Source organism: Anas acuta, chromosome 9, assembly GCF_963932015.1.
Source record: "Anas acuta chromosome 9, bAnaAcu1.1, whole genome shotgun sequence".
NCBI classification, from domain to species: Eukaryota; Metazoa; Chordata; class Aves; order Anseriformes; family Anatidae; genus Anas; species Anas acuta.
The window spans coordinates 4,731,667-4,748,376 of NC_088987.1; the positions used below are offsets into that span (position 1 = coordinate 4,731,667).

Below are 16,710 nucleotides of genomic sequence, written 5' to 3' on the forward strand. Positions count from 1 at the left end.
GAAACCAAATTTTAAAACACAGAGGTTTCAAGTATCTTTACATTAGAGGCATTTTTGTTATAGGCATGAGGCCATAAGCACACTGCCCATCTGTCTGCATCAGTGCATACCCCAGCCACTTCCTTCCACTGGCAAGCCTGCAGTGTGTCTATCTGAAATCCTCATTGCTCTTTTGCCATCAGTCATTGTAGTATTCACAAGATTAGGCATATATAGTAGTGTCACCATAGCAGCATAAGCATGGCTCAGAGAATCTGAAAGAATATGTTAATAAATGGAAGGATCTGTGTCTGCAGAAGGTTAAATAACTGTTTTATATAATTCTGGAACTATTTCAAGAGCTCTCATGAGAAGAGATTACTCAAAACTGGGCAGTTTTCTAAGTCAAAGACACACAATGCTCGGTTCATATGCTGTTTGTGAAAGGCTTTCCAGGAACCTCCAACCTCCATCAGCAGTCAAAACGAATGTTTCTCTTGTTGTCTTGATTAAAGCTTTCCAGTTGTTGCCGCTGTGACTCTGAAAGGACCCATCTTTGCATCCCCAGCTCTGCCAATGCAGGCAGCTTTGTCAGTGCTGCTAGCAGCTCACTGAACCACGTCCCACAGTCACGGCAGGACGAGGGGCGAAGGCTGACATCCAGCTCTGAGAGTTCTTTGAATGCTGCTAAGCCGCGACAGAAAACCATCCACCCTTCGTCAGAGATGCTGTTATTATAACTCAGATCCAGCTTCCGTAGCCTGGCTAGATGGCCATCCTGCGTCAGCAACGCTGCAAGAAATGACACACACAAACACAATCAATACATCCCAGCAATTGCTTTAAAAGCTTATAAGTAAGAAGAGGAGTATTTTAATACCATATTATTTAGAACCTTTCTGCAGTCGAACAGCAGAACAGCAATCAACTCCTCGGCAGCATACAATGTGCCAATCACTTGCTGTTGTTCTCAGAAAGACTGTTTTATCACAGCTGAAGGTGTGTACAATATTTAAAACACAGACAATTCAAAGGGAACAAAAGTGTCAGGTTAAAATTGTATGGCTACCCAAACACCTCTGAGTCAGTTGGAGGTTATATGAAGTGCTAATTAAAATAGGTAGGCAGGCTCTACAGGGAGATTTAGAAAGAGAAAAGCAAAACTCTGTAAGGATGCATGATTACAACATCCACCTCTCACTACGGGAGGGTAATGGACCTAATATACCCTAAAGGGAGCTGGGATCATTAATGTATAATTAGCAAAAGAGCCACCCGTCAAGGCTGATGTTTGTAAAGTCAAAATGTTCAGGCTTTATTCCACCAGCCTTCAGATTACAGGGCCTTAACACTTATTGCACAGCTATTGCCAATTTCAGACACTCAGAACCTGTGAGCCCACAGAATCACAGGGATGGCTTTAAAATATATAGGTTTCTTTAAAAGGATCCTGAAATTTATTCCTTCATTGGGTTCCCATTTTCCAGAGTTTCTTAGCAGCTGCTGAGAAGTAGGTTAAATATTTCTATTTTAATTCTCCCACAACTGTTTGACTCTAGAAACATACCTAATGGACTGAGAGCTGGTAGTGCCTGCTTTACTAGCTGTCAGCATGTACATTTCTCATAAATTACTAACCCAAAAAGAGCAATTGAGCAAAATAAAACTCCTCAGTGGCAGCTTTAAACATCTGATATAAAAAACAGACTCAAACCCTACATTTTTTCCAAGTGCTGCAGTTTTGTATTAATACATAAAACTGTGAGGGTGATTCCTTGCATTTTTATCATTTTCAGGTTTTGCACTGTGCATGTAACAGGGCACACAGCTTTCAGCAAAATGAAAACCCTTTCCGGGAAAAATACTGCTGTATTTTCCATCTTTTCATTTGATTTATGCAAAAACGTGCTCAGCACATGGAACAAGTCCCTTCTGAATTGTGGTCTACATGCACTGGCTCCTTGACTGCTAGTAAATACCATGTCATACGTACTTAGAAGTGCCAAATCTTCCGCCACCAAGTTACAGCTGCTCAGTCTTAACACTTGAATCTCTCTTGCAAGCTTTAGTGCTCCCAAAAGCAGCTTTAGGTTGCCACCAACGCACTTATTCCAAGAAAGGTCTAATATCTCCAGTTCAGGAAGGTGAAGGGCGGCCTCAGCTGAAAAGATTAAGAGCAGCAACTTCTGCTTACTAAGAGAAAACAACATGGCCTCAATAGACACCTCACCGGCAATTCACCTGCAAATAAGCTCCTAATAGGCTGCCTACTTGTGCTTAGAATGATTTATTTTGTCTTAATAAAAGTCAGACCAACCCCCTCACCCCTCAAAAAAATCTCCCAAACATACCTCCTATGCTCATTAAACAATGTAACAAGGGTCTTTAAGGACTCCAAAGAGTTTTCTTGCCTTTCTCTTTACGTTTACAATCTCATCCCACTGAAGTCTATTTAGTAGAACTGCTCATTTTTACAACATTTTAAATCCATTTAAAACCAGCAATTTTTTTTACTGTAATTCACTTTGGAAGGCAAAATGCACTGTATCTTTTGTCAGCACTGATTTCCATGATGTCATCCTTACATAATTGTAATGATATCAATATTGTGCTCTTCCTGTGGGGACCTCACAACAGTTCAGCTTGATGCTGCTTTTGCTGAAGGAAGTCGAGTTTTACGATGGGTTTCAATGTCACCAATAAACAGCACAAAATATACCAGAACTGTACAATGCACAATAACTAACAGATCCCTCTGTTATAAATGTAATAATTGCAGTCTTACAACCAAACTGTAATTCCAGCATAATATAAAACCTTGTTCTGCCGCCTCCTCTTCTGATGTTAGACAGTATATGAAAGCTCACTATCAGACAAAGGACTCAAAGGACTTCATCCAGGCAGGTGTAACGGGGGAAGAGATACAATGATCTTCCCTTGCAACCAACTCCCACAAAGCACTGGTTTCATCACAAGGCAACCAGAGCAGAGACAATTACTTTTCTACTCAGGACATACACATGTAGTATAACGTAACTATTATCTCTGGAGTTCAGCCAACAGAATTAAGATCTTTATCCCACAACAAGACACTGAGGATAGACACACTTTAAAAAAACATTCTTACCTAGTGATGAAAAGGACTCTTCACCTAAACCACAATTGCTGATGGCCACAGATTTCAAATTTGGTAAAAATCTGAGTCTGCCAAGAAGAGGAGCAGATGAGACTCCTACATTTTTATTCGAGGATAAATTCAGCTCTTGAAGACTGGAGAGTAAAGGTATCACCTGGGCTTTGAAAACATTAATTATTTGTTAGACAGTCACTGATCTAGGACAAATATGTAGTTATAAATTTGACTGACATCATTACTTTTCTTTATAAATCAATCCAAAAGTGATGGCCAAGTTTTGACACTCAAAGGTCTGATGAGTAATGTTTTACTCCACAAACAGCCTTGACATTTTCAGTAGGAATGTTTAAGAAATTAGGTATTACGCAGCGTATGGAAGGTTGTCAAGACACAGCTTCCTGTTGAAATTTCCCTGGTTGAAATTCCTAGATGGAAAAGTAGGGAATTTAACATTAAATGAGATGGGGGTTATTTCCAAAATATATCGTCACTGCTAACTGGAACTATATTAATGTGATTATTCTCTATTGATTTTAGTGAGTGTACAATACCTTAAAAATAAAGCACTTCCAGAGCTGCCTAACAAAAACTGTACTGAGATCTGTTAGACTAGGTTGGGCAGATTCTCTCATGCCTTTGAGATGTTTTCAGAAGTCACAACCATACATTTGTAAAGAATTTCCTTAAAATGTCCTTACACAAAACAGTCACATCTTCTTCTGTTACACAGCACTGGTGGAGATCAAGCACTTCAAGATTTTTCAAGTTGGCCAAATGAGCTGCTGCGTCTTTGAAGCTACCACCAATCTCTTTGTTACATGATATGTCTAATTTTCTTAGCTCTGCAAGGTGCTGTAAGGCAGCATCTGAAATGGAAAAGGCAGCGTGCTGGTCACTGGCTGCTGCAATAGCACAGATCACAGCTTTAGCGTTTATTTACTTTAATGTCAAAGTTTGCACAAGCTATTGAAGTCAAAGCTCTTACACTAAGCTTCGATGTATAAACACAGCAGACACACAGTGATACTGCAAAGCTTCCCCATCCATGCAACTCCATCCTTCTCTAAAAGAGCAGGTGAAGGTGAGGTAATTCATCCCCCAGATCCATTCAGTCAACATGTTGCTGAAATGATGACTGGAAGTGCAAATTGGTGCCAGTTGTTTTGTCTTACGGACAAGACCTCCACTAGGGAGAGCCACAGATAATAAGCCCATTTCATACGGCTTCACTGGACACTCATTAAGTGAAAATGGTAAATTTGGATTCCCCTCTGAGAGCAGGATTAGCTCTTTAAAAGTTAGCTTGCTGGTCTGTGCCCTTGCCTATGTCCTGTCTGGAGAGAGAGGACGCATGTCCAGAGGGCCATTAATCCACCCTGAGATGTGTCTCAGATAAATGGCATGGAAGGTGACTCTCCCCACTGACTTTTGCAATGTTCAAGCTCAGGGAAGATAAATGCTAACTCCTGCTGAAAGTCTCTGCAGTCTTTTATCAATCCTCAAACAGCAAATAACGATTGCCCATTAATACTGCTGAACCTTCAGCAAAACCCCACCTCATTGCCTTTCTTAAATGGGTTTCAGATGTACAGTTTATTCAGAATGAAAGTCTTTCTGAATGTAAAGTCTAACCTAAGCCCTGGAGGCTGTCGTGCTTTAATCCACACATGTGCAAGTTTAACTCTCTGAGGCCAGGCACATTTTTCAGATCCTGAGCAATGACCTTCATGCTGCAGCCAATGTGTTTGTTGATAGAGAGATCTAATACTTCAAGGTTTGGGATCACAGTTAGCATTTCAGCTGGAAAACAAAAACAAAAACAGAATTGGTAATTTTATGGAACATACAGATGAACCCTAGAAAAAAATAACACCCTGACAAACAGGAAGAGGCATGCTGGGTTTGCCTATATGTGTGGTTTAGACTTATTCAGTTTCTGTTCTACCAAAAAATACATCAAAACAGGAATTGGATAGGAATCAAGAAAATCTCTGAAAAATCTATATGAAAAAAATCATGAAAGACGGTAAGAAAAAATACAGGGGAATAAAAGACAGGAATACAAAGGGAATGAAAAATTTATAATGAAAAGATATAGAATTATATGTTTCATATGAGACATGTCCTGCACTGGAGATCAGAACAGAGCACAGGGAATTCTTTTTAGGGAGAAAATCTCTTAAAATACGGAATCAGATCAAAAGACCACAAAGGATTAAGCTATGGTAAAAGGAAAGAGGGGAGGAATGGCAACTGAATGCCAGCTCAGCCTAAACTCCTACCCCTCAGTCTTTCCTTTCCATCCCACGGCTAACTACATATTCAGCTGTTTAACTTCAAGTAATCAGTGTTGGAAGTGCTGGTGTACAAGACTTGCTAGGGTCTCAAAGGATGCAACAATCGTGGACCACTGGGCCAGCCAGACTGCGGTTTAGACCCAGTTATTCTTCCGCTCAATTCTCCCTCACGTGGTTAGGAAGAAAAACACTCCTCTTTGGAAGGAAGTGCATTAAATATCAATACTGTGTGGTAAATAGTGGTATAACATGAAACATGAAATAAATTGCTCTCAACTAATACTGACCTGAATACAGCCATCATCTAACTCAAATGAGTTACGTTTTTGTGAAGCCAGTTGTTCAGTCTAGCTATGTGGATACACTTACCAAGGGATTCTCCATCCTTTGCTGTCAGGTTACAATCTGTCATTCTCAGAAGTTTTATCTTGCATCCTTTTGGGAGTTTTTTTGTCAGGAGTGATAGTTTTCCACCTATATTACTGTTCCATGATAAATCCAGTTCTTCAAGTTGAGGAACAATTTCAAATGCCTCTCCTGTAACAGAAGTCCAAGATGATTCATTCTAAAGATCAATTTCAATGCAAGGAAAAAATACAGGTTTTGAATACATAAAAGGGGAAAGTTGGCCATTTAATTCTCAAATTATATTTTATATGGTTTGATAGGAAAATTGGTGTATGCCATGCTACTGCAACAACATTGTATAAACTCTCACCTTGTCTAAGGAGCAGTATAGACCACAAGTTACTGTCACAGCACACGCAGACCTGATATTTATCCGGGCTCCCAAATACTCATCAGACTGCCTATCATTGCAGAGCTTGTGCCACGGCCCAGAAAGTCTAGTCTGCAGGGAAGCAACAAGTCTAAATTTACTGTCCTGTATAGTTTTTCCTTATTTAATTTGGCAAGCTTCCAGTATCCTCTGTACTGCATCCACAGGTCATTTTGGATGGGATGAAAGAAGTCCTCTCATAGCTATTTCTGAAATTTAAAAGGTTTGATTCTGGCAGGAATTTCCAACTCACTTCATAAGGAATCAAGATAAGCATTTAAGCATTGTTTTGACCCAAACTAACTTTCCCAGGATTTCAAGGCAGACAGCACCAATTTTGACTCTATTCAGAAAAATTACCCTTTTCCAGACTTGGCACCAGTCAACTGGAACTGTGTAAGTGCTTCTTTGCAACACTAATATCCACTGCAAAATCCAACTTCCTAAATTGCTTTGCGGCGGGGAGAGGCAGATGTACATTCTTCTAACCCCATTTAAATAAATCAGACCATATGCAAATGAAATTTCAAAGTGTCACATATAAATCATTGATCCAAAGTCTTGTCATCAACCTAAAAACTGAGATTGAATTTTAATAATAAGAACATTTCTTGTCTGTGTGTTTTCATAACTAATTCCTCACAAAAGATTTTTGATACAAAAATAATGATTTCTGTTGTTATAAGTGAACATCCAGGATTGAGAGAAAAATACATCTTAATTTTTATCTTTTTTTTTCCTTTCATTTATTTTAAGTGGTTTCCTCAATCTTGAATATTGAGCAATGCTCTACAGCTGAGAAATGGCTTTCTCACTGCAGCACAGCCTGTTTCTGTTTGATGTGGGAAGTAGCATTCCAGACACATTTTCCACCCAGAAGATAAATAATGGACTATAACTTCAGGAATGGCTTCCTACCACCTCTTACAGTCACAGCTCAGAGCAATCAGATAGGAGAGGTTGATATTATGGTTATATCTGAGGCATTTATTTCCAAGCAGAATACACAGATTCCACAGATGGCTGTATTTCCACAGATGGATGGACAAGGTCAAACAGGCAGTACTGGCCTAAACATGTGTGTTATTTTTAAAATCGCAGGCAGATCAATGCAAACAGACTGTTGTCATTCCACATCTCAAGGGAATCAAATTTTGACTGCAAATTCAAATCCTATGATCAGTTTTGTGTCTGTCTCAGCAGAGACCGAGCCAAGGGGGAAGGAAACAGCATGGAAGAACAAGGCAGAATAAATTAGTTGAAAATATAACCAATAAAACTCAAAGAGAAAAGAAAGTATGAGAAAGGGGGCTGAAAAAGAAAGAAATGTTTGAAAAAATCCAATAGAAAATGAAACACAGCTTTTGCCCTCATCAGAAACAGACCAATTATTTTCACCAGCTTTTGCAAAGATGGATTTTTCCTCCCCAACAGATAGCATGACCCACTTTTGAGCTATTACCATATATGTTGCTTTATTTCTGAATATTTCCTGGAAAAAAAAATTGATTTGAATGACAGAAAAAAACAGCCTTCAAACTCAGACCAGTTTTCAGACCTTGCAAAATAAACAGCAGGTTTCTAGAATAACTTAGTTGGTTGAGTTTGCCCTTCTTTCAGATAAGTATCACAGACCCACCCCAGTAGTAAACTCCAGGCCCAGAGGTAAGTGACTCAGCATCAGGACCTGAGTGCATAACACCGCTGTTAAAACCTTTACATCTCCTGCTTTGCAAAAGTAGGGCTGCAGGCACTCCAAGCAAAGAAGTAAGCAGAAGAATAAGTTTCTCCCAGACTCACAAAAACAAGTCATAAAGCTCTGAGGCAGCACTTCTGGTTTTAAGACTCCTCCAAAAGACCATCAAGTATTTTGTGATGAGCGCTGCATCTGGCCTGCAGCACGAAGTCCTAAGCTGACCCTATTATGACTGACAGCTTGTTTCAGTTCTTCTGCCTACCATTAGATATCAAAAGTAGCCAAAAAAATACTAATCCAGATGGAAAACATGCTTTTCTCCAAATGGGACTGAATTCTGTTCCCTTCTTAATGATACAGCTTCACAATCTGAGCAATGAACTTGGCAGAGCCACTCCAATGTATGAGGTCGTGCATAAACCCAACTTCTTTCTAACCTTCCACAGCAGGAGTTTATTTTGTCCAGTGTGGAAGCAGCAGAGGCAGGGCATGGTAAGAGACGAGACGAGGTGGATTACATTACACCCAAGCTGTCTGGAAGTAAATGCAAATTCCATCCCATACCTAAGGAGGTGACATCCTCAGCCGTCAGCCTGCAGTTGTTAAGTCGAAGGACTCGTAACAGATTCACATGATGGAGCTGCACAGTGAGGGTTTTCAGAGTCCCTCCAACGCAACCATTCCAGGACAGGCTGATCTCCTCCAGCTCTGGGAGAAATGGCAGTAAAGAAGCTGAAGAAAAAAAAAAAAAAAGAAAAGACAAGAAAAAATGCATTCTGTTTGCATGTTATCTGCAAACCCTGCATGTGAATACATCTTAATACAGAGATGCTTTCTAAAACCAGTACAGCACTAGAAAATCATGACATTCTGTATTTTCTTATCAGTAGTTTAAGCATAAGGACATTCTCCAGCTTCACAGACTTGCGTGGTTTTAATATTTATATATATTACATAATTAATATAACTCATTAATTAACATTTCTCAGAAGGTTGGAACCACCAGATGGAATGTTAAATAAAGCCAAGCCTGATATAAAAGAAAGGGAAAGAAAAAGAGGAGAGCGAACAACTGAGCAGGCAAATAAGAATTAAAGAAATATATGAAGTGTCTAGTTGAGTAAAATGCGTATTTACCCAGCTCTGTTACATCTGCTGCACTTAATGCACAATTGTTCAGATCCAGGTTCTTGCTGTCAGGTTTCTTTCCCAGTTTCTGCATGAACTGGTTAAATCTCTGCTCACCAGATGGTGACTCTGCTTCAGAAATGGGATGTGAAGGTCCATCTGAGTAACAAAGAAATAGGGTCCTGGTTACCCCTGCAACTAACCCAGCATGTAAAACCTGTCTGTGGCTGCCAGGTGAAGACTTTACAAAATGAACTGAACCTGCCAGTAAAATGGGTTCTATTTTTGGTCAATATGGGCCAACAACCTGAGTGATAAGATCACTGTAGATCAGATCAGCACAAAGCTCATGGTGCACAATGAGAAAAGAGTCTTCCTCGCACATCTCCATGCTACCTATGCCAGTGGGTGTTTGCACCACTAGTTCAAGCACATTAAATTCTTGCAAAACTCAGGGCTGCAGCTATTCCGGATGCACGTCATACAACCACCTCTGCATGCCATATTGCTGGAGTACAGTCTGCACTTGGACAGTGAGAACCAAGTGGCCCTGCAGTTGCGTAGTGATCTTCTGCCTTGGAACAGCTTGTGTTCATTTTCATACATTGTCTGCTTAAGGCAGTTCCTGCTTTCCTTACATTCTTCCCCCGCACAGTTTGTACAGAAAGGAAAATTGCATTTACATTCTTTACTAAATCCTTTAAAAAACTGGTAATTTCATCTCATGTCCGTAGCTGGAAAAGAAACAAACAATCAAACAGCCCCAAACTACACAAAACAGTAACTCCACTCACAATAGCTGCCCCCTCCTTGTTTTCCCCAACCTACCTACAACTCTCAGGACAAAGGATGGGATTTTAAACCTCACCTTCCAGCACCTTTTTAAAAAAACCTTCATTTTCTCTGGTGTGGATGCAAAGAGTACTCTTGTGTGCACAAAATGAGACTCATAACGAACCTCCATTGCCTTCCCCTCCCCCTCACGAGTGCCATGGGTAGGAGACATCTGCTCTTGTTGTCTTCAGATTGCTTTAGCAGCAGGGTGGACAGAGACCAATCTTAAATACAACAAGCCAAGCTACTGCTCAAAGCTTGGCTTTGAAACCAAATAAGCTCTGCAGCTAATGAGCTGACTCCAGCACTGACCTCTCACATTGGAAATCAAGAGGGAGGTCACCCCAAAGCTTTATCCCTCCTCAGCAACATGGGTCCCACTCCTTGCTTGGGACCTATTAAGTCAGATGGCACATCCTTCATAATGTTTCAATCAGAAGCAAATTCTGGCTAAAGAATAAATTACAGGCAGCAAATACAACATCTGGGCTAGCAAGAAAAGCACATGATTCTCTATGAAATTAAAATGTACACACATGCACGTGGATTTCTCTACTGTACCAACATTACCGTCTAAAGAGAGATCTTGCTTCTCACTCTGATCTTCAGCACTGGAGTTGTTTTTTTCTGTTTCTTCAGTTTCCCCTCCATCCTTGCCTTCAGATTTCCCAAAGTCAAAGCCACTGAAGAATTTTTTGATGGCAGAAGGCTGCTCTTTTCTTTTCCCAGAAGAGGATCTCTTCCCTTGGAACTGTTTTATAACAAAGTCAAATGGGGAGCTCTTCGGGATGGCCTCGTCATTCTTGGTCTGGCAGCCCTGAATGTCTCCTTTGGGGGGATCAGCAGAGAAGGAATTAGCTTTATTAACATTCACTCTTCCTTACCCTCTTTCATAGCAGCAGGTGCACTGAGAATTTCCTACCATCCCCTCCACACCAATATCACTATCACTGTTTTGTGGACCAGTCTCTGAACTCATTTCCCCTCCTTCCAAAGGAAGGTGAGAGGAGGAGGTGTGCAGCAGGGAGCACAAGGACATCTTTGCCCAAACAATGTCACGCTCTCCCAGCTCGGGGTGGAACAAGCAAATGAAACCCCATTAACCTTAGAGCAAAGCTGCAGTGATAGTGCACAAAACAACCAGATATTGCAGCTCTGAACACTGGGAGTGTGCCAATGCTGGAAAAAAAAAACAAGACCCCCTCAGACAACTTGTCTGAAAAAGTTCAGTGCTATAATGACCTCAATTTTAGTGACTAATTGACACGTAAATTAAACTTTATTAATAATTTTTATATATTATTTCCTTATTTCTATTTATGCTACACAAACCATATCATCATCTGCTGACTCTGAGCTGCTTTGTCTTTCTCTAAATGTTAATATAACACTCTTTCTCCAGGCCTAATTCTAGCACTTACCTGCACACACATGCTTTTAACCGGGCAGTGACTCATGCAAACCAAGCAGGCAATCATTGATTTTGCTGCGTGAAGCCTGGGTGGAAGGGGGACGTACTGAGCCCTCCTGTGTGCCAGGTACTGCAGGGGAAGGACGTGGGTCAGGGCTCATGAGCTGATTCCTGTGCTCACAGCCCCTGGTGCAGACCTGCACACTGAACTCTTCGCGCCATCCACTGCCATCCCCAGAGCACACAAACTCAATCACTTTAATAACTGTTAAATACAACGTCGCTGGCAGCAGCAGCATCCACGTATGTGTTTTTTCTCACGCTGGAAGATATCTGCTTTGATACAAGTGTTCAAGGGCAGAGAGCACTTACAAAAACCTGATGCATTGTGTTAAGCTTGCTCTCAATAGCCTACCGCAGCTGTATTTCTCAAATAAAGCACAGACATTGTTCAAAGCAAAGCACAGAGATGTACAGGCACAATTCCTGGTCTGCAAAGCAGTGCTGGTTTTCACGCCTGCTGCTTTTCGTGCTGTAGAACAGTGTTATTCTAAACAGACACAAACACATACCTGTTTTTTCCATTGGTACACTTGAGGAATTGTTTCACATTTGCAGCACTCTCAGGGCTTGCAGAAGAGAGCCACGACATGCAACCCAGACCTCGCTCCTCTCCCTAACAGGACTTTCCACATACTTTTCTTTCAAGAGTTTCTGTCTTCACCAACCTGGCAGCAGCAGTTCTGCACGACAGCTCTGCGGGCTCCTTCCTGCTGCCTCAGTTCTCCTTCACGGTCTCCTGAAGAAATCAGACGGCCTCTTCTTGCTGGGGAGAGAGCTGAGAAGCCACCTGAACGCCCAGACCATGTCCCAGCTCGGGCCAGCGACGGGTGAGAAGCCAGGAAGCGGCAGCACAGCCCTCGACGCTGCACCCTAACCACTGCCTGGCCTGACAGCTGCTGCTGGCAGGGGCCGAGCCACCTCACAGATCAGGTTGCAGGGCACCTGAAGAAAAGCTCTTTGTTTTCCCACCCCTTTTGTCCATACCTCTCCGAAGGGCTGCTGGAGGCTGAGCAAAGCCCTGCGTGCCGTGTCACCGGGCGTTGCAGAGCTCTGTAGGAGAAAGGCACCCGCACAGCTCACTCCTGGCACCTCAGGGCAACGAGACAGGAGGGGAGAGGTCCTGCTGTGCCGTCCCATGCAGGCTGCTTGTAGGCAGCAGCATGACACAGCTTTATGGGCAATCAGGTTACACGTCATATATACATACCGCCCTATACCTATACTATCTGCCCTAGAATCTGAGATCTCTGACAGTAAGCGTCACATTTTCCAGTTTAAACGTGCTCGTGGTCACTTCTCCTGAGTCTGTTTGGCTTCAGTGATTTTTTATAACCTATGCTGTCTTCTCTTACATAGCCTAAGCCACCCAAATACTTCTCGTCTCCCCTTACGGGGCAGAATCTCCATTTCCTGCTCTCCCGGCTCTGCACCTGTTCCAACACCACTCACACTTCCTTAAAAGCTTTGGGCCTTCCTCTGCTATGTACACACCAGAGACATATGCAAAGTGGAGTGCTTTGGTGGGGAGCGATAACGCTGGGCAATAAACCCAATGGTTCAGGGAAAGCAGCCGAGCAGACAGCAGCCTGGGGACAGCTTGACTCAGTGTGTCAACGCAGGAATGATTCAGACCCGGCTGAACGAGGCACGGCTGCTGCCAGGAGCCAACAGGATCAGATTTAAGGAGAGAAACTTAAAGTGCACAGCAGGAAAATCCTCCTGCCTGTGAGACGTACTACACGGGGAAATGATTACGGTAGGAAAAGATGCACAGAACAGTGTGGTGGGCAGCCTTTCCCTGCAGGAACAGGGTCACACTTCTACTCCCAACCAGGAAGGATCTCCAAGTCGGTTGTAGTGTTGGCTGTCCCCTTTCCATTTTCCACGCTGTGCTTGACAAAGGAATGGCCAGGGATGAGACGGATGCAAGGCAACCCCTGTCCGTGCCTGTGGTGCTCGATGCCCACTGCAGCTCGGCAGGAAGGTGGCAGGGGAATATCTGCTAAGCTCTGCTCCTTGGGACCAGGGAAGTCCTTAAGTGTGTTAAATCCTTCGCAACAGGCAGGGTGTGCCCAGAACATGCAACATACCATGATGGCAGTCCCAGCCTGGCCCCCACTAGCTGGCAGACCAAGCCCAGGCTGTGCCACATCGGGTGTTGTCTCCTCCACGCCGTGCTGCTGAGGAGCTGTCCTGCTCCTGCCCCACGGAGCCGTGCATCTACTGCCTGCCCTCCGTCATGGGCAGGCTCAGCTTTTGCAGTTTAAAAATAATAAACGCCTTCCCCTTTGTATCCAGCGATACGGTGAGTGACCATCTGCCAAGTGCTCAGTGTCACATGTGTTTATATCTGTACCTCCCTCTGGGTAGACCTGGGGCAGAGATAGCGACAGAACCGATTTTGGAACAAAACAGTTAAAGTTGCATCCCACACAGCATCCACTGGTGAGAGATTAATGTGGATTTTTGTACTTTGCCTCATTGTGACTCCTTAATCCGGCATATATTCCAAAGAAATAATGCCATTAGAGGATTAGTGCCACAAGTTCATTTGAAAAAAAGGATTTGCAAACACTGAAATCCTATATTCTATGTACTTAATCACCGAGTATCATTTTGGGGATTTCCTCTCCCTTCAGTTGGGTGTCTTTCAATGAAACTCAAGCAAGGTAGCAACTCAGTTTTCAATGCCCCTTTTTCTCCATTAAAGAAAATGAACCCCCCAAGCACCTGGCTACAATAACAGAATGCTTGCTATAGTTCAATCACTGTGGTTATACCAGGAAGGCATTTGGCTCAATATTTACACAGAATGTAATGTCTTTGGGTATTTATCCGCTAGGGATTGTTAATGTTGAGTCCTGTAGCATGCAGTAACACAGTGCCCCTTGTTTACTTCCCCCTAAGGCAGCTCCTTTCCCAGTTTTGCTCCCTCCCGGCGCAGCCAGCACTCTCTGTAGGAGGGGACTGAGTCACTACGATGCTATTTCTTCCTCCCTTCCCCTAGCACGCACCTCTGCTGCTCTCTTCCCACCTTCTGCATGAATGTCACTGCCTGCAGCAGCTTCCGTGCTGGGCTCCTGCTTGGCTCGATCTGCTGTGGGCTGCCTTGGTGAAGCAGGCATCGCATGGGCCAAGAAATTGGATGGAAAAATGCTTCCTGGCATTGCTGACTCGGCCAGTGCCAGGTTAGCTGGTGCTGGGCCTGCTCCAGTACCTGGCTCACCTTTCCCTGGCAGACCACGCCGTACTCCCCACAGCTCCCTCTCCTGCTCTGTCTCTTCCCTTTCTCCATCCTCCACCTTTTCTCAGTTCCAACCCCCTATAACTCGTCTCCATAGCTGTGAAGCTTTCAGCTGGTGCTGCCGGTATGTCACCAGCCCCACGGTATCTGTGTCACCCACTGACTGGATGCAGACTGCCTACACCCAGGCGATTCTGTGTCTCACACCATCAGAAATGTTGTGTAATGCTGACAGTTCCCCGGAGCAAACCCATTCCAGACTGCCCTGCACTGAGATCAGTGTGTGTGCCTGAGGATTAAATTTGGTCCAAAGTGCCCAAGTATTCTCATCGTTTTCCACAAAATAAACATTTGACCTTCCAATGTATCAGCCCACAGTCGGTCCTGAGGCAGCTGTTTAAAATAGATTTCACTGGGTTATGAAAACCAAAGCCAATCGCCTCACTCAGTATTTATGTATAGGCTGATCACAGGAGATGTTGGAAAAGGCACTGAGAATATGCTAAACCAGAGAAAACGTTGGGTTCAAAAATGTATCTTCCTCTAATAACCTTAAAACAGACCCCCTAAACTCAGGATAGCTTTTCATGGGTGGAAAGGCTGAGGGAGATTTTGAGTTTTCATTGTACTTTTACGCTTTAAAACATAACAAAAAGTAAAGTTATGGAGCTACGATGCTGACATGCAAAGGTGGACTCTGCCTGAGCTAAAGGGGCCGCACACTCAGCAGGATCATCTTGCAAGTGCACGTGCTGGGTGAACTGGTCGTGAGCAGAGCCACGACGTGTCCCTCGTTGCCACTGATGTTCTATAGTTATGAGAATTTCAGCCTTTTGCCCAAGCTGCTGAACACAAAGTGTAAAATCACAGAATCAGAGAACAGCCTGAGTTGTAAAGGGCCCACAAGGATCACTGAGTCCAACTCCTGGCTCCACACAGGACCACCCAAAAATCAGACCTTGTGTCTGAGAGCATTTCCATGGGGTTGAACTTTTAAAACATATTATTAGCCATACAGACAGAATTTACCTTATGAATTATAAAATAATAGCAATGATAAGTAGATTTCTCCAACTACTATTTCACACTAAATATGCATTTTGATTTCATAGAAATTGTGATCCCATAAAAAGCACAACTGAAAGATGTATCCCAGAATATGTATCTTTATACCCACCATGCTTATGCTTTTAACACTCTTCTATCGACTCACCCTTTTTGAAATGGAATTACACAAATACAAACTTAGTATTTTATTCCCTGTTAGTACCTACTAGTCTGTCAAAGAAGATTTTCAGGGCTGGAAAATTCTTTTTGGTTGAACTTATGCCAGGAGTAATCCCCTTTCAGTTAATCATTTACATGAATGGGTAATCTGCAGAGTTCATGCAAGGCCTGCAAACTATATTAATTACTAGAAACCTAATTAGAAATCAACAGAGTCAAAGGATCAGTGTTACTTCCATACGGTACCATCTGGTACAATGGGTCTGGATAGTTCAGGGAAACCCCATTGCATTCTGTGGAACTCCCTGGAAATACATATTCAGACTGGAGAGCACATTTATGCTGATATACGAGCTGGTTGTCAAGCATTTTATGGTCATCCTAAATGACAGCACCTGAATCCCTGTATTTCTAGCCATCATTTCAAAAGCTAATTCAAAAGACAGGGTTTACTCAACACTTTTCTTTTTCAGTGTGATACCAATGCAGTTGCAATTTGTCCTTCCACAACCAAAAATACCCTAAATCCATACATAGGCTAATGAAAAAAAAAAAAAATCCCAAACAAGCAGATATGAAAACAATGTACAAACACATGTCCAGAGTGAAAGGAGTGAAGTTCCACAGATGACACAAGCATGGCAGAGTGCACCTTCCATTACCTCTGGTGTGTGTGCATGGAATTAGTAATATAATTTTACCAACAGATTTGTTCTTTCAGCATCTGGTCAGTTTGCAAAACGTGACCAAAACTTTTCAGTTCCCTTTAGGACTATGTTAGTCAAACAAAAAATCAGGTCTTCTACGGTTGCAAATCCAGACATTTCCAACCATTTTGATTCAGGGACACAAAATGAAAGAATAATTAAATAGATAGATAGATAAATAATAATAATAATAAAATATTCTTTCAACAA

General features: G+C 42.6%; 1 protein-coding gene across 3 annotated transcripts; it reads right to left on the reverse strand.

Annotated features, from left to right (window-relative positions):
• Positions 1–291: 291 nt before the first annotated feature.
• LRRC31 (leucine rich repeat containing 31) lies at positions 292–15,593 on the reverse strand. Of its 3 annotated transcripts, XM_068691567.1 has the most exons (11): positions 11,832–15,593; positions 11,270–11,389; positions 10,419–10,676; positions 9,024–9,173; positions 8,451–8,618; positions 5,782–5,949; positions 4,748–4,915; positions 3,814–3,981; positions 3,107–3,274; positions 1,973–2,140; positions 292–771 (listed from the first exon to the last, which is right to left on the reverse strand). In XM_068691567.1, the coding sequence occupies exons 4-11, from the start codon at positions 9,106–9,108 to the stop codon at positions 452–454; spliced, it is 1,413 nt and encodes a 470-aa protein (XP_068547668.1). In that variant the 5' UTR covers positions 9,109–9,173; positions 10,419–10,676; positions 11,270–11,389; positions 11,832–15,593; the 3' UTR covers positions 292–451. The 3 variants fall into 3 exon arrangements, with proteins under 3 accessions (XP_068547668.1, XP_068547667.1, XP_068547669.1); XM_068691566.1 differs by lacking the exon at positions 11,270–11,389; XM_068691568.1 differs by lacking the exons at positions 11,270–11,389; positions 11,832–15,593 and having other exon boundaries at positions 10,414–10,551.
• Positions 15,594–16,710: the final 1,117 nt, after the last annotated feature.